The 22,154-nt window shown below is 53.1% G+C and overlaps 1 protein-coding gene across 4 annotated transcripts in view; it reads left to right on the forward strand.

The window, feature by feature from the left end:
* Window positions 1–20,493, forward strand: part of RAB11FIP4 (RAB11 family interacting protein 4) — a 36,056-nt gene extending 15,563 nt beyond the window's left edge. For 3 of the 4 annotated variants that reach the window (XM_023517513.1, XM_023517516.1, XM_023517515.1), the window contains exons 2-14: window positions 7,755–7,984; window positions 11,101–11,295; window positions 11,854–11,988; window positions 12,308–12,343; window positions 13,443–13,542; window positions 13,783–13,886; window positions 14,807–14,947; window positions 16,679–16,760; window positions 17,650–17,787; window positions 17,862–18,020; window positions 19,102–19,245; window positions 19,769–19,831; window positions 20,005–20,493. In XM_023517513.1, coding sequence (XP_023373281.1) covers window positions 7,755–7,984; window positions 11,101–11,295; window positions 11,854–11,988; window positions 12,308–12,343; window positions 13,443–13,542; window positions 13,783–13,886; window positions 14,807–14,947; window positions 16,679–16,760; window positions 17,650–17,787; window positions 17,862–18,020; window positions 19,102–19,245; window positions 19,769–19,831; window positions 20,005–20,121 — 1,644 coding nt within the window. In that variant the 3' untranslated portion in view covers window positions 20,122–20,493. The remainder of the gene's footprint in view (window positions 1–7,754; window positions 7,985–11,100; window positions 11,296–11,853; window positions 11,989–12,307; window positions 12,344–13,442; window positions 13,543–13,782; window positions 13,887–14,806; window positions 14,948–16,678; window positions 16,761–17,649; window positions 17,788–17,861; window positions 18,021–19,101; window positions 19,246–19,768; window positions 19,832–20,004) is intronic. The other variant, XM_023517514.1, reaches the window with a different exon arrangement.
* Window positions 20,494–22,154: the final 1,661 nt, after the last annotated feature.

Below are 22,154 nucleotides of genomic sequence, written 5' to 3' on the forward strand. Positions count from 1 at the left end.
CCAACTCCTGGGCTCAAGCGAGTCTGCTGCCTCCGCCTCCCAAGTAGCTGGGACCACAGGCGCCCGCCACAACGCCCGGCTATATTTGGTTGCAGCCATCATTGTTGTTTGGCGGGTCCGGGCTGGGGATTCGAACCCGCCACCTTAGGTGTACGTGGCTGGCACTCTAGCCGGTTGAGCTATAGGCGCCGAGCCCTTTATTAGATTTTTAATAGGCTTTTATTTATTTACTGTATTTATTTATTTATTTTTTGACAGAGTCTCATTCTGTCACCCTCAGTAGAGTGCTGTGGCATCACAGCTCACAGCAACCTCTAACTCTTGGGCTTAAGTGATTCTCTTGCCTCAGCCACAACATCCAGCTATTATTTTTGTTTTTCAACTGCCAGTTTTTGGTGTGCTAGTGTGTTACTGGAACAGAAGTGTCATGGTCAGAGAGATCAGGTGGACAGTGCAGCTGTTGGGGGTGTCCAGTGGGGCCACCCTGTGGTCCAGGCTCTGGCCTATAGCCTAATGGGTTTGAAAACCAGATCTTACTGGATCTTCCCACAACCCTAGTACTCAGGTCCACCGATTGTCCCTAGGTAGACATATGGAGCCCTATTGCCAGCGGATTCCCTAGCAGTGAGCAGTGCCCCTGCAGTGAGCTCAGGCAGTCCTCTCACTCTCATCCACAGGCTCCCGGGAGGGAGTGGGAGGTGAACTAGGACACAGGCCAAGGTTTGGATGGACATTGAATGATCTCCAGCTCTGGTGTCAGCTGTGCCAGGTCCCACAGCCTTTGGCACAGGTTGGACGTGCTAGTCAGTCTAGCATGGCCAAGTGCCTCTGGCCAGTGCCTGGGTGGATGCTGCCAGGGTCTGCCTCAAACTCTCCCTTTTTGTGCTTCCCAGAGGCCCCACTCACTCTAGCTCCCCACTGAGGACGTGCTCGTCCTTTATACTTCCAGTCCCCCAACTTTGTCATCCTTCAGGAGATTTGCCCATGTCTGCTTTGAGTGGAGCTCCTAGGAGGCTATCTGACACCTCTGACTTCTGGGTTTTTCTGGGATCTGTGGCTCACCCCCTTCCCCTGTACTCCTCTGACGCTGCCTTACCAGCAGCATGTGTGTTGGGCCGAGGTGTGAGGTTGGGGAGAGAGCTCGAGAGTTGTGATGAAAACGCTGCATGAGAGTAGCTTTTGCTTTCTCTGCTGTTGAGCCCCAGCCTGAGGTTCCACAGCCTGTGGGCCCCTGATCAAGACTGAACCACATCTGGCCTGAGAGCCTCTGGCTCCCATCTATAATAGGGTGATGTGGTACCTCCCTGCTGGGGTGGGGGTGGAGTGAGGCTCAAAGCCTGCTTATTTCCCACTTGATCACCTGGGGAAATATGAGTTGTCACCATGCCCCATGCCTTGCAATCTGCAGGTCTACCTGAGGGTGAGAGTGTAGCAGTTAGGTGTCTACTCGGAGAACTGCTTTGAAGGTGCAGGACAGGCAGGAGCAGTGGGCCCAGGTGAGGGAAGTCTGCTGTTCCTGCTGACACCCTTTCCATGGTGAGGTTCAGAAGATGGATCATGGAGTTCCTGGCTTGGAGGAGAGACCCTGTCCGGGGGGGATGAGGTTGCTAGGAATGGGGCACCAGCTCTGCTCCGCCAGCTATCCTTGGGCCTCTAATCTGGCCCTGGACATGAGAACACAGCATTGCATCTGACCTTCTGCCAGAGAGGGAAGTGCTGGGCCGGGGAGCTTCGATCTCATCGTATGTGTTCAGTTCCCAGGGCTGGCTGCGGCAGCGTGGGATAAACCCTAGTAGCACAGTGATCTGCTCCTGTGCTTGCCTCTGGCTGTGTGGGGTGAACCAAGGTTCCTTGCATTCAGAAGGCAGGGCTGAGGCCCCAGCCTCCTGGTTGGGTGCTTACCACCCCTCTGGTCCCACCTTGCCACCTGAGTAACCCTTTGTTGACTAGAATCTCTTTTTTTTTTTTTTTTTCTGAGACAACCTCAAGCTATAGCCCTAGGTGGAGTGCCATGGTGTCACAGCTAACAAGCAACCTCCAACTCCTTGGCTTAAGTGATTCTCTTGCCTCAGCTTCCAGAGTAGCTGAGACTACAGGCTCTTGCCACAACAGCCGGCTATTTTTGTTGTTGTTGTTGTTGTTATTGTTTAGCAGGGCGGGGTTGGATTCGAACCTGCCAGCTCTGGTGTATGTGGCTGGCGCCTTAGCTGCTTGAGCTACAGGCGCCACTTGACCTAGAATCCCTTGTCAGCCACTACGTGTATACAGCTGCCCATCTGCAGAGCAAAGGCTGGCAGCCTCAGCAGGGGTCAGTTACAGCCTGGATTACTTACTGCTCTCTGCTGCAACCATCTTTCCATGACAAGAGCAGCCTAGCCACAGTAGGATATGAGAGGTCCTGCCAGGGTAATCTTATCCCTTCCCTGTGGGCCTGAGGGTGTCAACACCCAGGAATTCTGCTCACTGTGGGGAAAGACCTTCTTCTGGCCATCTGTGCTCCCAGACTGTCGGCTGCCTGGGAGTGCGCTGAGGGACCGCTTCATGGGTCTAACCTGGGCAGCTGCCAGCTCCCTGCCCCCACAGGGCTTGGTATATGTCCACCCCATCACCACACCCACCTTCCCAGCAGTGGCGTCCACGTGTGCCCACTGGTGCCTCGCTGTGAGGGGAGCTGGGATTTTGTGATGTGTCCGCCCAGGCTATTTTTACCAGCCTTGTCCCCACAGAGCTGTTCTCTGGCTGGGAGCTAATGCCTTGGGAATGGAGCCATTGCCAGGGCTGGGCGTGAATGAGCCGGAGCCTTGGAGCTTCCTGAACTCCCTTCCCCAAGCAGCATCTCTTTTTAACACTTATTAAAGGGTGTTGTTAATGTGGGGGTGACCTTCTGGAACAGAGGGGAGGAAGGAGGCCGCGGCACTGGCAGGGCAGGCTCTGAAGCACACACACACCTGGCTTCCCGCAGCGGAACCCAGCCGGCCCCCAGCCCAGTGTGGCACTGGTGTAGGTGAGAGGGCCCCAGGGGCTGGGTGGAGGCCAGGCTGCACGCCTGTCTTCCTTCAACACGACGGTGACAAGAATAGGTCAGTTTTACGCACTTTCTATGTGGGCTGAGGCTGTAAAGTGTTTTGAACATGGGCCAATTCATTTTATTTTAATCATAATTAACTCCATGTTATAGATGGGGAAACTGAGGCTCTGGGAGGGTCAGTAAACCTAAGGCCGTGGGGTTTATTGAATGGTGAAGCAGGGCCTCATCAGTCCATTCCACAGCTTATCCCTAACGCCGGCTTGCCCCTTCTTCAGCATCCTCAAGGTCAAGGCATTGACCTAGACCCTTTAGCACAGTCCTGCCAGGTAGGTGTTCCTATCTCTGTTTTTAGCTAAGGCTCAGAAATTAAACTTATCAAGTGGTCACACAGTCAGGCAGTGACCACGCCAGAGTTGGCGCCCAGGCCTCAGGGCCCTGTGGCCGGGCTCCTCCCAGCTCACCACCCTGCAGCGCAGCTTGGTTCAGCCTGTGCTCATTAGTCCCCTACGTGTGCTCCCTCAGTGCCTACCATGGGGTGCAGATGGAGAAGTCCCGAGGCTACCCATTTAGAGTGCTCCCTCTCTTAGGGCATTTGGAGATGTGGTTGCTTGGTTTCAGGGCCCTCTGCACTCACTGCCAGCAACATGTAGAGTACTGCTGTGTGTGACTGAGAGAGGGTCCCCATGGGGGACAGTGGGGACAGGAGAGGACCAGATACAGCCATGGAGTTTGGGCCCTGCTACACCCCTGCTGAGAGCATGGACAGTGGGGCATTGTGGGCCACTCCGCGGCTTGGCCAGCCCCCATGTGTATTGATACTGGGCCTTTCAGCAACCTTGAATTCAGCCCTTGCCAACTTCCTACAGAGGAAGGGTGACATGGGGCCTGCTGGCGGGTGGACACAGCTCTCGAAGCTGGAGAGGCCCAGGGCAGACTGTGTGCCTCCAGGTTGACACTTCAGCGTTGGCCAGCTCTATCCAGCCCCAGCTGGAGGTGGGGCTGAAAAGTAGAGGTGGGGATGTCGCAGTGGGTACTGTCCTGTCTGTCCTGCCAGAGCCACTGCCCGCATCCTGCTTCCTAGCCTTCTCCAGAAACTCCTGGCCTAAGAGCATCCCCTGGGCCCAGCCTCTCTGAAGGGAAGGAGGGATCCCCCTGGCTACTTGTCTGTCCAGGGCCTTGCTAGACAACTAGCCGGTGACCCATGTGCTGTAGGGACAGCTCAGCCTCTGCTACTGTTATATGTTGTCACATGTGGCCTTCCGTGGCCTCTGAGGTACAGGTGATTGTCCTTGTTCTGTAGTTAGAGAACCAGAGTCTCAGAGGCATGGTCACTTGCCCAGGGTCACACAGCTTGTTAGTGATAGGCCAGCAGGGACTGAAACCCAGCCTTCTGGGCTCCAGTGGGCCTTCCCCCAGTCCCCCCCACAGGGGTCTTTTGGGATTTGGGGAGGACACATTGCACCTGCTCTGTCTCTCTTCACCCCATGTCCCCTCAGCAGGGTGGGAGATGGTGGGCCTGGGGTGGTCTGGATATTACCAACCAAGCCTGTGTGGCTCACAGTGGCTGGCTGGCCCTATGCCCTAGGGGGACAGGGAGCTCTGTGCTCAGGGTTGGTCGTGGGTCCTGAGAGACAGAGCCCTGAAGAGTCAGCTTGTGCTACAGACGATGCCCAGTGCTGCCTCCTGAGGATACCATCCCTTCCCTCAAGGCCCTCGAAAGACCAGACACAGCCTTCCTGTGCAAACCCTGAGGAGGCTGCACTAAGCACCAGGGCTGGACATGTCCCTGATGTCCCGAGAGTCACGGACGGTGGCCAGATGGTCTTGCATGGACATCTTTTTCAAACACCAGGGAGTAGGCAGGACATGGAGCTCTGAGGGGCAGAGTCTAGGAGCTCCCCGGCACAGACTCTGCTCATAGACACCTGGTCATCTGGCAACACAAGCTCTTGGGAGGCCCATTCCCTGCTCCCCAGTCCAGCCAGCCCTCCAGAGCGGTCAGTTCATGACTGGGCATCCCCATGCGCCTTGAGAAGGGGGCTGCTGTGGTGTGGACACAGACCGTGCAGCCAGGGGCGAGTGGGCAGTTCTGGGTCTCCCTGTGAGTGTGACAGTCCTGAGATGGGGTGATGTCCTCTCTCCCACTTTCTCAGAAGCCTAAACATAGGGGTGCCGTGTGGCCCTGACCTGCAGGCAGCCTGGCCAGAGGGTGACTCACAGCCTCAGAGCACCACTGTCCGGAGGCCCCCTAGGAATCCTGTGCGGGCCATGTTTATAATACGGGCAAGCTCGCCCTTTCCTTCTGCAGCTTTTATCTGCAGAACATAAAAGAGGAGAGGTGGCTCTGAAGGGTTCTAATGAGAGTGACTCCGAGTTCTCCCAGCCAGTGCATAGTGGCTCACGGATGGGATGAGAGGCCGCCTCTGGCTCCTTCTAGCAGCTGCCCCTCTCTGACCCCCATCTGCAGCAACTCTCCAAGCCTAGCAGGAAAAGGGAGCTGGGGGCTCCACCTAGAAGACCCCTACCCAGAGTGGGGCCAGAGACTGCGGCCCTGAGGGCGCAGCACAGGTCACCAGGACAGATGTCACAAGATGTTACCACAGGGGTCTTGGGACAGGCATAAGCCAGTACTGTGGTGGGGCAACCAAGGTGGGTGTGCAGTCACTTGTCGAATAGCCGTCTTTGTACCATTTGAATTTGGGGGAGGGAAACTACTAGAAATGATTTTCAAGTTTTTATTAAAATTCCCTTGCCTTGGGTAGACAATTGTGGGTTGAGTGAAAAGGTGTTTAATGTAGGGGGCAGTTGATTTTGAGAGAAGCAGCTGGAATGAGTGTGTGCGTGTGCAGTGTTGGGTGGGTGAGGGCCCGGGCTGGGCATGTCAGAGCCAGCTTCAGGTCTCAGCAGAGCCCTCTGTGAGCTGCATGGTTCCTGGCAGCTGGCCTCCCACGCTGGGCCTCATCCTCCCAGGTGTCCCGAGTCTGCCCTGTATACCTCACGGTGCTCTCATAGAGCTGTTGTGAGAGAAGGGTGTGTGTGAGAGACAGACAAGAACACTGGAGATGACCAGTGAAGACCCAGGCTGACAAGGACTCTGTTCGGTCACAGCTAACGGTCTGCCCTGGGGAGGTGGCAGTCTTGTTTGGAGGACAGGGCCCTGGTGTGCCTTTTGCCCTGCCCTGGGACTGAGACAGGCCACTTGAGGCTGCTATTGCCACCCCAACAGGGACTTGGCAGCTACCAGGAGTGTCAGGGTGCTGCTGGGGGACGTCTAGGGATAGGACAGTCCCCACCTGTAGCTTCAGGCTTGTGGATGAAGAGCTGGCCCAGGACAGGAGTTCTGATAGGTTGGGAGCCATGTGATGAGATTACTGACATCGAGGTGGGAAGGGCCCTGGGAACACCAGGGAGGATGTTCACGACACAGCCTCTTCAGCTCCATGGTGGGTGCCTGGCTGTATGGCACCAACTTTACCAGTCCATCTGGTGTTCAGCTTGAGTCCCGGCACAGGCAGGAGCCAGAGTCACTAATTGCCGTCTATTCTTAGCCCAGGAATCTCTTAGTGAGGACAGATCCCCAGGAGGACCACCAGCTCACCAATGGCACCAGATGGCTGAATGTGTCTGGACAGGCACATTCAAGCCTGTCACTGAGCAACTTTTTCAGACAACCCCGACCCTGTTGTCATCTGAGATTCCCAGGAGCTTTTCATAGCCCTTGTTCCTGTTACCATTCTTGTAGTGTTGTGGGGCTGTCTGCCACCCCTAGCCGAGGAGCACACCAAGAACCTTGGGAGTAGGTTGACCTCTCAGATAGGAACAGGTAGGAACACTACCCAGGGCGTACCTACCTTCTCAGAGACAAAGTGGCCACAGGAACTGGTTTGCAAAGACCTACCCCTTAGTCTAGGGTATGCTCTGAACAAAGCCAGAGCCCTTGTGTGAGATTTTAGCAAAAGGTGGGTGCTTAATCTTTGTGACTCGCTGTTGTTGTGCCAGGCAGTGTGCTGGGCAATGGACCCAGCACGGGCAGGTTTGGCCTAAAGCACAGAAGTGAAAGGCCTGGTGTTCTTGCCCCCCAGGCTAGCCTTGCATTCTCTGGCCAGGATATATTCATTAAAAGTCCTCCTTTGCCAGATGCTGACATGAAATAACTCATTTAATGGACACAATGACCCTGTGAGACTCCATCACCATTCTTGATCGACACAGAGAGAACTAAGGTTCGGAGAGGGTCTGTGATGTGCTCAGACTCACAGATGGTGGGTCCCAAGCTGTGCAGACTCCCCAGTGCCACGTTGCCTCAACTCTGCTGGGTCAGGGGTTGTTCTTGAAGACCATTCAATGTGCATGTGCCCTTAACATGGATCCCGAAGGAGCTGTCTTAAAGTCATTTGTCTTCCTATGAATACTTTGTGATGGGGGCTCCATTTTGCTGACCTTGTGCCCCCAAATGGCCTGGCTAACCTGGCTGTGGCCCTTCTTTGTGGATGGCCATTCCTGAGAGTTCCAGCTCCTCACCAGACTCTCATGAGTTGGCCAGTGTGAGAGGTCTCTGAGTCTAATCACCTGCCAGGCGTTCTCATGCTTGGCGTCTTGGGGTCTGGGCTTCTGTGCACCCCAGTACCTGCTGTCTCTGGCCCTGCTGGCCTTTTTGTAGTCTGATGTGGAATGCTGAGCCAGGGGGAGCTGACCTCACTCATTCTGCACCCCTTGTCTTTCCCAGGGCAGTGAGGTCGCAGGCCCTGCATACGCTGATGGCGAGCTCATCCCCAGAGAGCCCGGCTTCTTTCCTGAGGACGAGGAAGAGGCCATGACGCTGGCCCCGCCTGAGGGCCCCCAGGAGTCAGACATGGACAGCCCCATGGAGAGCACCCAGAGCCTGGAGGGGTCTGTCGGGAGTCCTGCTGAAGAGAAGGACGGGGGACTTGGGGGCCTGTTTCTGCCAGAGGACAAGTGAGTTAAAACTATCTGAAGTTTGGTATGTGCCTCTGGGCCCAGAAATGTGGTTTTTGGAAGGAAGTAAATGTGAGACTCGCTCAAGATTTATATCACAGACCTCCGTGTCATGGGTATTCTGAAGAACAAAAAATTCTAAGCATCCTAAAAGCTTAAAAGTAGGGATAGTTCTGGAATTTCAGGCAGTTGGGCAAAGTCAAGTTTTAAATGACTGTTTAATGTTACGAGATACATGATCTCAATTAGTTTGGAAAAGCAGGTTACAAAGATGTCAGTGAAGTGTGCTCTTAGCTTTGTTAAAAACACCTACCTACATAGTAGGAAATGCCTAGAAATAAATTAATGTGGATAATTAAACGTTTATTTCTGGATGGTAGAATGATTGATCATTTTAATTGCCTCTCATCTACTCTGTTCTATATTCTGCATTTTCTGCATTGATTATGTGCTTTCATAATCAGAAATATTACTTTAAAACAGTATTAAGACCTACATGACGTTCCACTGAAGTAATGCTGTCTTTTAGTTTGGTGCTGGCAGACGGGAGTCCCTCCTCTTTGGCCCTCACTAAGGCTCTGGAAGGAGGTAGACTTACGGGCCAGAGGGAAGCTGCCGCCATCCTGGCTAAGGAGGAGTGGCAGGCCCCCTGTCAAAAGAAGGTGATGGTTACCCAGGAATCTAGAGAGGGTTGAACCATATGAAATTGACAACTTTTAATCATTTTCAGCCTTCAGAAAAAAAGGTGATTTGATGTGGTTCAACCTAATACATTTTCTAACCATGGGGCTTCTCACATGGAGACCTTTGGAGTTACTGATTGAGAATTCTGCATTGCTTTCTGGCAGCGTTTCATCAGGTGTACCGACATCCAGCCAACCCAAGGACAAGGACAGACCCATTGATGCTGTGGCTACCCGTCTACCACTTGATTGTTCTTATTATTTGGGGGGACTAATTGTGAGGAGATAAGCCAGAAGAGGGTACTGGGAGTTTTAGCAACATTTCAAGAGAAAGAACTGAGGAGTATGATTAATTCAACCTGAAGTGCTGAGGAATCTGGGGGCAGATAAATAAGTAAATTAAGGGTGACCCAGGTACATATGAGGGGAGACTTGTTTTTTAGTAACCACTCTATCCAAAGATAGAAACTGGGCTTCCAGGCTGTGCATGGTGGCTCATGCCCATAATTCCAACACTTTGGGAGGCTGAGGCAGAAGGATTACTTGAGGCCAGAAGTGTGAGACCAGCCTGAGCCATATATTGAGACCCCATCCCTACTAAATATTTCTTTTGAAAAAATACCGAGAGGCTGGGCATGGTGGCGCATACCTATAAACCTAGCACTCTGGGAGGCCAAGGCGGATGGATTGCTTGAGCTCCAGAGTTTGAGACCAGCCTGAGCAATGAGTGAGACCCCTTCTCTACTAAAAACAAAAACTAGCCAGGCATTATGGCAGGTTTCTATAGTCCCAGCTACTCGGGAGGCTGAGGCAGGAGGATCACTTGAGCCCAAGAGTTGCTATTGAGGTTGCTATGAGCTATGACACCAGGGTAACTTGTCTTAGGTAAAAAAAAAAAAAAAAGAGGCTCAGCATCTGTGGCTCAAGTGGCTAAGGTGCCAGTGACATACACCTAAGGTGGCGGGTTCGAATCCACCTCGGGCCCGCCAAACAACAATGATGGCTACAACCAAAAAATAGCCAGGTGTTGTGGTGGGCACCTGTAGTCCCAGCTACTTGGGAGGCAGAGGCAGGAGACTTGCTTAAGCCCAGGAGTTGGAGGTTGTTGTGAGCTGTGAGGCCACAGCAGTCTACCCAGGGGGACAGCTTGAGGCTCTGTCTCAAAAGAAAAAGTAATTGGGGTTCCCTGTGGGCATGGTTTCAGAGTACTATTAACCCTTTCATACTTCTGTTACTGTTTTTAAGTTCCTCATTTTTGAGTGTAGAGGTCAGTGAGGTTGTAGGAGAAATTCTGATTTTGAGTAATAATGTACAGAAATTACTGCATAAAAGGAAGCTATATTTCGGCCGGTCATGAGTTGTACTTCTCTTTGTCCTTGGGTTGGAGATGGGGCCTCTGAGACATCACAGCTCACCCAGGAGAGGCCCTGGAGCCTCTGGTCTCCAGCTTCTGTTCTTAGGGATTAGACACCCTTGGACTAGAAATCTCCCCCGCAGACTGAGACACTTTTCACCTAGCAGCTCATTGTTATTTATTTTACAGCCTCATTTGATTATGAAGGGATACGGGAGAATTAAACAAAATTCGAGAAAGACTGGAAGAGTGAGAATGGGGAGCAGTGACCCGCCACCCACACGCAGGCACTGCCTCCATCTTACTGTTCTTATCTCCCCCTTTTCTTAGACCTCAATGTATACAGTCAGCACTCTGTACCCACAGGCTGCACGTCTGTGGGGCTAACCAAGTGTAGATTAAAAATATTGGGGAAAACCCAAAAAATACGATGATAAATAATAATACACATTAAAAAACAATATGCTAGTGACGCCACGGCACTCTACCGAGGGCCACATAGTAAGACTGTCTCAAAAAAAAAAAATACCCTATAACTGTTTACATAACATTTACATGTAGCATTAAGTTACGATTAGGTATTACAAGCAATCTGCGCAGGAGGATGTGCGTAGGTTGTATGTAAATACTATGCCACTTTATATGAGGGACTTGCGTGTCCTTGGATTTCGGTATTCAGAGGGGTCCTGGAACCAATCTCCCTTGCATACCAAGGGATGACTATCCTCAGTCTTAACTGTTTCTAAAATTTTAAATCTAACTTTTATTTATATTCGTTTTTTCACATTATTGTCAGTATTTTAAAAAACGCTTCAACTATTTAATATTCCATAATTTAATAATTTACTAATGTCAAATTCAGAAACTAGCATTTGATGGAGCTGTAACTAAATAATTAGATTACAGTTAGGGCAGCGTTGGTTTGAGCATCCCTGTGGCGACACATTTCCCTTTAGGTAGAGTCTGCAACGTGTACTCATCAGGCCAAGAGGTATGACCTTAATCTGTAGGGCTGAGTGGCCTCCTCCTGAGTGGGGCCTCCAGAGTCCTCCTCTGACACAGTGCTCTCCGTCCCTCAGGTCCCTGGTCCACACTCCCTCCATGACCACGTCAGACCTGTCCACGCACTCTACTGCCTCCCTCATCAGCAACGAAGAACAGTTTGAAGACTACGGGGAGGGAGACGATGTGGACTGTGCCCCCAGCAGCCCCTGCCCTGATGACGAGACCAGGACCAACGTCTACTCAGACCTGGGGTCTTCAGTGTCTTCCAGGTGGCCCCTTGGTCTAGAAGGGCGTTTAGGATCTGAGAAAGGGGGCAGAGCCAATCCAACCTCATCTCAGGGTTGGGAGTGTTCAGGCAGGACAAGTCTTGAGCTGACCATCCTTCCCTCTGTTCTGAACTGTGTGGGTTCTGCCCCTGGGGGCTTGGGGTGCTGCCTTTGTACCCTGATTACAGGTCAGGAGTTCCTTCCCCTCAATTCTAGCCTGAGGAAGAAACAGAATTAACTTGTGGGGGCTGCAAACTGAGGGTGGAGGGGCTCTGTACTGTTTTGCTCTGAGAACCTTAGTGTCAAAGGGCCCCTCCAAGTGACCATCTGTGATACCTTCTCATCTACCTGAGTCATCAGTTACTCTGGCATTAGCTCTCAGGTTGCCTTTTTGTTAAATGGGTACAACTCTCAGGCTGCTTCTCTTTGAGAATGCTGGAGAAGGGACAATCTATTGGGGTATTTTCACTCCCTGCCCCTACTCCCACATGGTCAGCAGGGTGGGATAGGACACCAGACTGGACAGTAGTTAAGGCGATTTCTTTCCCTCTTATGAATCAGTGCGGGGCAGACACCTAGGAAAATGCGGCACGCATACAACAGTGAATTATTGGATGTGTACTGCTCTCAGTGCTGCAAGAAGATCAACCTCCTGAATGACTTGGAAGCCCGGCTGAGAAACTTGAAGGCCAACAGGTGAGCCAGGGGTCCCTTGGGGAGCGAGGGGTATGAGAGGCCAAGGTGGACCCGGGGTGGGGGGGTGGGAAGCCGCAGGCAGGGCACCCCTGCTCGGCCTTGGCAATGAGCATGCTCTAAGATTGGAGTCAGTCCTGGGGCTTTTTCTGCAACAGGAAATCAGGCTGCTAATTATTAGGACCAAGCTGATTAGCAGGCTCCCTTCAGTGGGAGGGAGAAGCCCTGTCCTGTACCTTGGTATCTTGTAGCTAGAGCAGGATAAGGGAACAGACTAGAGCCCCCTCTGTTCATCGACTGTTTCCTCTGTCTCTCTCTCTAGCCCCAACCGAAAGATTTCCAGCACAGCCTTTGGACGGTAAGCACCCTACTAGGGTGGTGGGGAGGACAGGTTGAGTGTTGCCCCCTTAACTGTGCTGCTGCTGCCCAGGAGGCCAGGGCTCTATGCCAATAGCCCAGACCCAGCCAGTGTCCTGCATGTGGGGCCATTTCTGGAACAGAGGGGCCAGTCTGTACCCTTCCTGGCAGCATCTTCAAACCCTTGGTTGCCTCAGTTTCAGGCAGGCACCCCAGGGATGGCCTGAGAGACACAGTCTCACACACACACACAACACACACACACCACCCCCCATGGCTGCCAGGGCCTTTCCTTCCACTTGGAGCTGATAGCCGTCCCAAAGACACCTTGAGTTTTCTGCTGGCAGAGGTCTAGGCATGAGTATACCCCATCAAAGCAGGTCACTCTGCTCTAGTCATGTCCTGCACAGTTGACCTCCTGGGACTGCTGTGTTCCACTCTGGGTCTCCTACTGACTGGGCCCAGACCCACACCTGGGGCTGTGGGAGCTGCCAGTGAGTGTCCAGGCTCTGGCCTAGGAGCTTGGTGGGACAGTAGGGAAGGGAATGCCCTCAGGGATGGGGGGCCTCAGCAAGCATCTGCCTTGCCCCATTCCACCCACCAGCTCTGGGCCCTGCAAGGACTGGTGAATCTTCTGCCCTCTGGCCTCCCCTACAGTTTCCAGACTGTAGCAGGAGCTGGCTTGGTGGGACATTAAGCTTCAGGAGGCTCAGATCCTCCAGCAAGACTATAGGGCCAGGCTGCCTCCCTAGGGCTTTCGGGCTGGAAGAGGAGGGGGTTCCTGTGCCAGCATGGGTCACTGGGCAGCTGCTGTCAGGAAGCTGTGGGCTCTGAGGCAGCAGGAAAGAGCTGTGATTGATTGGCCCTGTCTGCCAGGGCACAGGGTGCACAGCAGCCCATTAGCCAACCTCTGAGCGGTACCATCTGTTAGGTTCAGGACTCAGGCAGCGCCTGCTTCCTCCCGCTGAGGGAGAAAAGCCTCCTTAAAGGGAGTCCTGGAAGGCCTCAGGGATAGCGGGTGCTTACCCAGCCCATAGGCCAACTTAACCCTCATGTCCGAGGCCTCTGCAACCAGCTGTCCCCTCCCTCCATCCCTGCAGGCAGCTCATGCACAATAGCAACTTCAGCAGTAGCAATGGCAGCACAGAAGACCTGTTCCGGGACAGCATCGACTCCTGTGACAATGACATCACAGAAAAGGTGGGCCCTGGGGGCTGGAGAGGGTCCATCATGGGTGCACATCCTCAGAGGTGGTGGTGGGAGCACTCGGCTGCTGTCTGGGGACTCGGGCAGGCGGCCCCAGTCACATGGGCCCACCCCCATCAAACATGACCATTCTCTTCCTGCACGGCCATTTGGAGGTCCTGGCCGTGCAGGAACCGTGCAGGTTCTCGTCCTGTAGCTTCAGAGATCTTCTACACCCATTCTCCCCTACTGCAGGTGAGCTTTCTGGAAAAAAAGGTGACAGAACTGGAGAATGACAGCCTGACCAATGGGGACCTGAAGAGCAAGCTGAAACAGGAGAACACACAACTGGTGCACAGGTCTGACTGGGGTGTTGGCTGGGCTGGGGGGTAAAGGGCTGTCCCTCCTGCTAAGCGTCTGTGGTGCATCAGCCCCTCATCACTTCCTGCCTGTGCAGGGTGCCCAGGGGACAGAGCTCTAGGGACAGGATGATGGATTCCATCTCCCAGGTCTGTAGAGCCAGGGCCGGTCTAAGACAGGAGCTGGCATTCACTGTCTCCCACTGTCATGCAGTGATGAGAGCCTGACTTCCCTGGGAATGAACTTGAAGAGGGACAGGCCAGTGTAAGTCAGGCGGTAGGAAGGGTCCAGCGTTGCTGTCGGTGGTGGCCCACTGAGCATAATGCTCCCTGCCAGTGCAGTAGTGAGTGTCCTCACCTGATAGCATGAAGCTGGGCAGATTTATCCTGGCCTGAGATCAAAAAGGTCAGCTCACAGAGAGACTTGTCAGCGAGATGCACCCTAAACCAGTGTACTCACCAAGTTGCCAGTCATGGGGTTCTGGGCCTCCCAGGTCTGAAGTTGACTTGGGCCAACTTAACCCTTAAGCCAGGATGTACCTGTGTTTGGAGTCAAGGTACCCAATAAGCCGACGTATCAGTCCGAGGGCTGCTGGCCAGGAAGGAATAGAGCAAAAAGTAGAGGTGAGACCCGAGGCTGCTTCATCCAGCTACAGCCGTCTGTCCTTGTGCTGCCCTAACAGCCCACCTTCTTGGGTAGAGCCTGGCCCCCTTCTGGACTGACTGCCAGGTCTACCCCTCCATGGTGCATATTGACTGACACTTCTCTTTAGAAGTCATGGTGAACCCTAGTCAGCGACAGGACTTTCCAACTCACCGTCACCTCCTTCAGTGGGCGTGTTATTGACTTGGGGTCTCAGGGCCCGGGTTGTGGTGAGACAATATGGACCCTAAGTGCTTGCCCCTTGCTCTGTCCTCAGGGTGCACGAGCTGGAGGAGATGGTGAAGGACCAGGAGACCACAGCCGAGCAGGCCCTGGAGGAGGAGATGCGGCGACATCGTGAAGCCTACAGCAAGCTGGAAAGGGAGAAGACCACCGAGGTCGAACTGCTCAACGCCAGGTGGGGCCCACTATCCCCCTCTCTGCCCCCGGGACTGCCTTTCCACTGATTCTTGTGCCCTTGTAGACAGACACCCTTGCACCCCAGGGACAGCCCTGCCTGTGGAGCTGGGGCTATTCCTGTTTTATAGATGGGAAGACAGAGGCTGGGGGCAAGCCTCACGTTCTAACAGTTTTCCTTTTGATGCCTTAGAAGTCACATGGGCATGTTACTTAGGAAGTGTATAGAAGATTGTTCACAGAGGTAAAGGAAGCCATGCACATGTTTATCGACAAGGAAATAGAAGACAGAAATGGTCTTGCCGGAGTCCTGGGCTGGGTCCAATGTCCAGGCTTGGAGCTCCCCCTGCTGTCGGTTCTCCCTGACCCTGATGGATTGAGCAGGGTCCCGGTGCTTCAGGACATCTGTGGCAGGAGGACAAGGAACAGCAGCCTTAGCCCAGAACCTGATCACCCATTCACTCGCCATGACTGTGCACACACTGTGTCACTTCCTCTCTGTCATCCCCTCTCTGTCAGTCCCACAGAGTGAATGGGGGGATGGGGAGGGTGAGCCGACACATATCAGGACAATGCCTTGTGCTGCCTAGGCCCCTGGCAGAGAGAACATACTCCCAAGGTCCCAGGCTCTGCCCTGAGCATTCCTGATGGCAGGTGGACTGCAGTGCAGTGGCTCCCACCTCACACCTTAAGACTCTGGGGGTGAAGCAGGCCCGGGGAGCCAGGTGCCCAAGCCCCTTTCTAGCTGATGAGGGGACTTCCCAGCTTCCCTGGGTCTGAGGCCAGCTTTGTTAACTGTCTCACCAGGGGTATGTTTTACATTTTGACATGTGTTCTTAAAGCTGCTATTTGGCATCTGGCTCTGGAGGCTGGTACCCACTAAGGGTGGCCACTTTGACTCAGCCTGCTTCTGACAGCTGGCCTGTGAGGGATGGCTGAGACATAGAGGTGGAAAGAGACAGTGTGAGTGTGGGCCAGAGGACAAAGCCCAGAAAGCCAGCCCTTGGGAGCTGTCTCCCAGCTGGTTCCCTGTGCACAGCTTGGGTACCATTCACTTAGAACATGCAGATGATGCCCCCAGAGGCATGTGGTATGCTTTGGCCCCTGCCACCTACACCAGCTTGAGGCCACCTTCTGTGCCAGCTCCCCTGCACCTCCCCTCAGATTATTTAAACTGAGCAGGTCTGGGCTCTGTCTTCTCATGGGACAGCCCTTTTGTGGTGCTAACATCAGAGGATTGTTACCATCGGAACCAGTCCCTGTGGACATGAGAGGCAGCTTCAGTGAACACTCAGAAGAGAGCTCTGGATGAGATGCTGGGGGTGGAGAACGAAAAGCAGATATGGTCATTGCCTTCAGATTGTGGAGTCTAACAGGAGGATCCCAATCACAGACACGGGAAGATTGTTTCTCTGGGTAGCATAAAAACATTCCCCTGTGGATTCCCCAGGATTCTAAGAACTCATGCAAAAAGAATCTTATATTCTTATTCATTTATCAAAAAAACTCCTAAGAATGATAATTCAATATATTTACTGTTTTGCCATGGCTGACTGGCAGCTCAAGGCTATGTTATCATTTGAGATAACTATTCATATTCTCATTTCTCTCAGTTGGTTTCTGAGTTGGTATCCTCCTCCTTCCAGGAAGCAGAGAATCATAGCAAGTTATCAGCCCCCTGTGAGATAAGCCCCATTCCAGATTTCTGAGATTTCTGTTCTCCTTTCCCCAGGGTGCAGCAATTAGAGGAAGAAAATACAGAACTTAGAACAACAGTAACTCGGCTCAAGTCTCAAACAGAGAAACTGGATGAGGTGAGTAGCAGATCCCAGCCGGGAGCCAAACCCACAGAGGGGCAATGTTGCCCATGGGTGGGAGGGAGTGGGGAGTGGAGGGATTTTAGTTTATAGTTTCTGAAATTATAAAAAATTGCCCTGCCCCCCAAAAGTGAAGAACAGTTTTTGTTTCTGTACTTCTGATTTTCCAAGTTTTTTATAGTGAATATATACTATCCTTATACAGTGGAGGAGAATTATACTCTTAGAAAGGGCTGACTTCTTTTCAGGCTAATACCTTCTTTTCAGACTCTGTGTAGCATCATTGAAAGACTTCAGAGGCCTGAATTTTTTCTAACTGCGTTTCTAGTGTCATAGAAGAAATTTTTTTGGAGAAAGGGTCTCACCTCGGCTGGAGTGCATCATAGCTCACTGTAGCTTCAAACTCCCATGCTTAAGCAATCCACCTGCCTCAGCCTCCGGAGTAGCTGAGACTATAGTCATGTGCCACCACACTCAGCTAATTTTATATATCTTTTTTGGAGATGGGGTCTTGCTATACTGTCCAGGCTAGTCTCAAACTCCTGGCCTCAAGCAGTCCTCCCACCTTGGCCTCTCAAAGTGCTGAGATTACAAGTATGAGCTACTACGATTCTCAGCTTGGCTATTTCTTTCTTTCTTTTTTTTTTTTTTTGACCTGGGCTGGGTTTGAACCCACCACCTCTAGCATACAGGGCCAGTGCCCTACCCTTTTGAGCCACAGGTGTCGCCCCCAGCCTGGCTATTTCTTTAAGTCTGACTTGGAGGTTTCTGTCCAAGGGAGCTGCTCTGACTGTCCATTTGCCATGTAGAGTGGCTGATCACATCCCCAGGGAAGTCCCTGGGCTATAGTGAGCCTCCTCCCCTGACTATGTCTCCCTGGCTCCAGGAGCGGCAGCGCATGTCTGACCGGCTGGAGGACACCAGCCTGCGACTCAAGGATGAGATGGACCTGTACAAGCGCATGATGGACAAGCTGCGGCAGAACCGCCTCGAGTTCCAGAAGGAGCGGGAGGCCACTCAAGAGGTGGGTCCCAGGCCAGAGGGCACCAGGGATCCCGCTAGTGTCCCTGCTCCTGCTGACCAGCCTCTCCCTCACAGCTCATCGAGGACTTGCGGAAGGAGCTGGAGCATCTGCAGATGTACAAGCTGGACTGTGAGCGGCCAGGCCGGGGCCGAAGTGCATCCTCTGGCCTGGGCGAGTTCAATGCCAGGGCCCGTGAGGTGGAGCTGGAACACGAGGTCAAGCGGCTCAAGCAGGTGGGCCCCGAGAGCCTATGCCAATGGGGCAAAGTGACCAGGCCAACCATGTGGATTTCCAGTGCAGGGACTGTGGTAGGGGAGCCCAGAGCTAAGGCACCTTTGCCACGCATGTCCCTATCTGCCCTTGACAACCTGATTGTAAGGGCTGTTTCATATCACAGCTCAGGTAAAGTGCCTTGCTTGGTGGAAATCCCAGGATCTTCCCCCGTGACCATAGAAAGAAATAGACACTAGTCCTTGTCCTTGGTATGTGGGGCGAGTGAAGGGAGACTGAGACTACCCAGCTGAGTGTTAGTACCTGGCTGTGTTGGGCTGTCCCAGGCCAAGACCCTGAGCCCAAGATTTCATTTCAGGTCATTCCCAGGAACACGCTTTTAGAGACAAGTTGGGGGATGAAGGAGTAGGGTTGGGAGGGGCAGCCAAGAGAGGGAAGGGAGTGGTGTCGGCTCAAGTGTCAGCTCTGCCTGACCTGGCAGCCTGAAACACTGAGCTTTCTCCATCAGAGACAGAGGTGCTAGAGGCTATGCCCAGCAGAGTCCTAAAGCCCCAGCCACCTCCCAGTCTGGAGTGGGTTCCCAAGGGCCAGGTTTTAGGGGGCATCAGACAATGGGGCTGGTCATGGGCTCTGGGCAGGGCATTGGGGTCAGCTCCAGAGTGAGAAGACTCTGGAAACTCCTGAGCAGGATCTAAGAGCCCAGCTGCAGGAGGAGCCAGGATGGCTGATCTGCCTGCTTAGAGGCCCCAGGGAATCTCTCTTCTCCAGGTACAGCCAGGGTTGGAGGCTGAGTGCCAGGTGGGCTGTGGTCCTGTCTGGAGACACGACCTCCTTGAGTAGGGCTGTAACTCTTCTACCTTGGAACCCCGTGAACTCCTGGAACACCAGGCCCCTAGACCAGTTCCCAGCCCTCCTACCCTCTGATGCCCGGCAAAGTGTGCGGCCTCTGTGGCCTCTTGCACTGGCCACACGTGAGGGGTTGGTGCTGGTGGCAGTTAGGAGACAGTGGATGCAGAGAAGTGGGTTCTAGTGGGCTCTAGATGCTTCTAGGAGTTGATAACATGTTCACCCCACTCTCTGTAGGAGAATCATAAGCTGCGGGATCAGAATGACGACTTGAATGGGCAGATTCTGAGCCTCAGCCTCTACGAAGCAAAGAACCTTTTTGCCACCCAGACCAAAGCCCAGTCCCTGGCTGCAGAAATAGACACAGCCTCACGTGATGAGGTAATCATGTCCACTTGTGCTTCCTCTGGGCCCTGGGCCCCCATCCCCCACCTACCATGGTGACCAGCCCCCAGGCTTTCCAGAGCAGGAAAACCAGACCACAGCCTGGCCTGAAAGTCCCGTCTGCAGCTACCCCAAGTGATGGAGGGCAAGGCCATGGGGGGTCATAGCTGTGAGAGAAGTTAAGTCAGCTCTCTGCAGGTGCTGGAAGGAGCCCAGGTTTAGCAGCAGGGTGGAGTGTGCGTCTTAGGTTGCCAGAAAAGTACAGAAATGGCCAGTTAATGCTATCAACCTGAGAACCCAGAGTAAGCTATAACTCCCCTCCCCCAAACCCAGAGGGGAAGGAAACTAGCATTTCACGAGCATCTACTTGCAAGAGGTTTTCTAATCTCCTGATAACTCTGAGGCTTTATGAAAACACTTCCATGTTACAAATAGGAAAGCTAGAACACAAGCTTACCCACCTGGGAAGGAGAGGGACACAGGTCTCTAGTGCCAAAGGCTGCTCTTTCTGCCACACTAGGGTATGATCATGAAAGGTCAGCTCTCCAAATGCCCTGGGACCCTCCACACTGGAATGTCAGAGGTAGGGCCTGGGCATCTGCCTAATACTCCCCGGGTGGAGCTGCCACTGCCTTAGACACTTGTCCTGGAACCTGAGTGCTGAGGGTGTCTGGGGCCTGCCTTGCCCAGGGTCCCACGAGGCCCTCTGTCATCCACCTAGACCTGACTTCTATTGGTCCTTCTCATTCCCTTCAGCTAATGGAAGCCTTGAAGGAACAGGAGGAGATCAACTTCCGGCTGAGGCAGTACATGGACAAGATTATCCTCGCTATCCTGGACCACAACCCCTCCATCCTTGAGATCAAACACTAAGACACGGGGGTTGGCTGCAGAGCAGCCTCAGGACCCTGGGACCACGGGGCAGACCCTGCCCAAGGATGCAGGCCCAGGCCCGGCCTCACACTCCCTCTGTAAATGTATCTCTGGCCACTGTATATTGCGCGTACCGATGTATTTGTGGGGAGGCCGTGTGCACAAGCAAGGGATGAGCGTGAGGCCATGGCTGTGGGTGACGTCTGCACAGTAGTTGTCCATGCACTTTGTGGCCCCTTTGCAAGGGTCAGAGGGTTCTGGAAGTGGGAAGGGGCAAGGTCTGCTATCAGGAGTTACTGTAATAACAAAACTGGAAGCTCATGTTTCAGGTACTGGATAAAATGATTCTACCTCTGAGGATAAGGATTAAAATACACTCTAGTGAAATCACTCTTTCACCCCACCCCCTAAACCCGCTGGGAGTGAAAGCAAAATTGTGATCTTTTCCAGGAGTTTGAATGCCCAACAGCTGTGTCCTCACCACTGCTTTGGCCACCAAGCTTAGGAGAAAGGGGGTTTGGGGGACGCATGAGGAGCTGCCCTCCCTGAGCTGCCCTGCCCCTGACTGGCCACCCTCTGCGACTCGTGTGCACAGTGTCTAAGGGACTCAGGTTTGCAGAGGAGCTAGCACAGGGCATCCTTGTTCTGGAGAGTTCTCCATGCACTCCCCCATCCTTGCTTACCCACCTCCCCTTGTGTTTTTGTTTTGTTGTGAAGACAGTGAAAAATAAGCAGCCTTCACTTGGGTGTAACATGAAGTGCACAAAAGGAAGGAGAAAAAGAGGGTGGCAGGATAGGGGTATCTATGGCAGATGCTGACATTGGACAACCAAAGAGGAGATTTGGGGGGTAGGGGGAGCACAGCTCCCATTCTGGTCGGTTTCCTTAAGGCTGTGTGGTAAGACAGGCATGGATGGGCCTTCTCACCTGGCTCGCCCGTCTCAGTTCTCCATGCATCCTGGTGATGGCAGGCCTTGGGTTTGGATTTCAGATCCATGCCCTGAGCTCCTCTCAGGCAGCAGCAAGACACCATCATTCCAGCCTTTAGAAACACACTTAGTTCTCAGCCAGGGAAGCAAACTTTGTGCAGGTGAGGGGCCCAGTGGGAGCGTTGCAGGGAAACCTTAGTCTTCCATCTTTCTGGTGCATGGTGGGAATTTACACTATAATTTTTCATGGGATCTTTTGTTCTAGACGGCTGGGAATAGATATGGTACTTAGAGTTTTCCAGTTTATCTCAGTTTTATATGGCTTGTGATTCACTTCCTTAACCCAGATATATATAAACGTGTATGGTCTTCCTTCCTCCCCCCTCCCCGCAGTTTCTTGTTTTCTTCAGCACATCTAGTACGTGTAAAGAGGAAGGTTGGGCATGTCAGGTGGGCATGGAGGGAGGGGAGTAAGCAGAGAAGAAAGGCAGGGAGGGCGAGGAAGGAACTTGGGGACTTAGGTGTATTCCTTGCTTGACGCGGGCAAGGGCTGTGGCCAGGACCAATTTTCATCCCATTCCAATCAACTTGTGCTTTTGTTAGATTTCGTGACTACTTTTTAGTCACATATATGTGGGATTTGTTTCATGCTGCAAGTAATGGGGTTGCCCTGGTCTCACCCAGGACTCTGGAGCTACCCACACCAGGAAGGTGCTCAAGGGCGAGGGTCTTCTAGGAGTCTCTGAACCCTTTAGGTCAGTGGTCTCCTTGGCTTCCCTGAGGGTCTGAGAAGCAGCAGGCCGTGAAAGAAGGCATGAGGAGTGGGTCTCTTGCAAATTTGCTAGTAGGAAGGAATGGCTACATTTAACTTGAAGGAAAACAGATAGGACATAGCTTTGGGCTGAGTTTCATATTGGAAGGAGTCCTGCAGAGAGGCCAGCCAAGTCAGGGTCCTGGTGTTGGGGGGGTCTTTACCACAGGGGTGTTTTATATGTAACATAGTATATGCTCTCTGGCCGCGGTGGTGTGGAATTGCAGAGAAGCTGGAGAGGCCGGAGTTACACGTTGTCACGATGTGGGGTGGGACTGTGGGAGGAGTCTGCC

This window comes from Otolemur garnettii, unplaced genomic scaffold (assembly GCF_000181295.1).
Source record: "Otolemur garnettii isolate 467f Iridium unplaced genomic scaffold, OtoGar3 scaffold00112, whole genome shotgun sequence".
Lineage (NCBI taxonomy): Eukaryota > Metazoa > Chordata > Mammalia > Primates > Galagidae > Otolemur > Otolemur garnettii.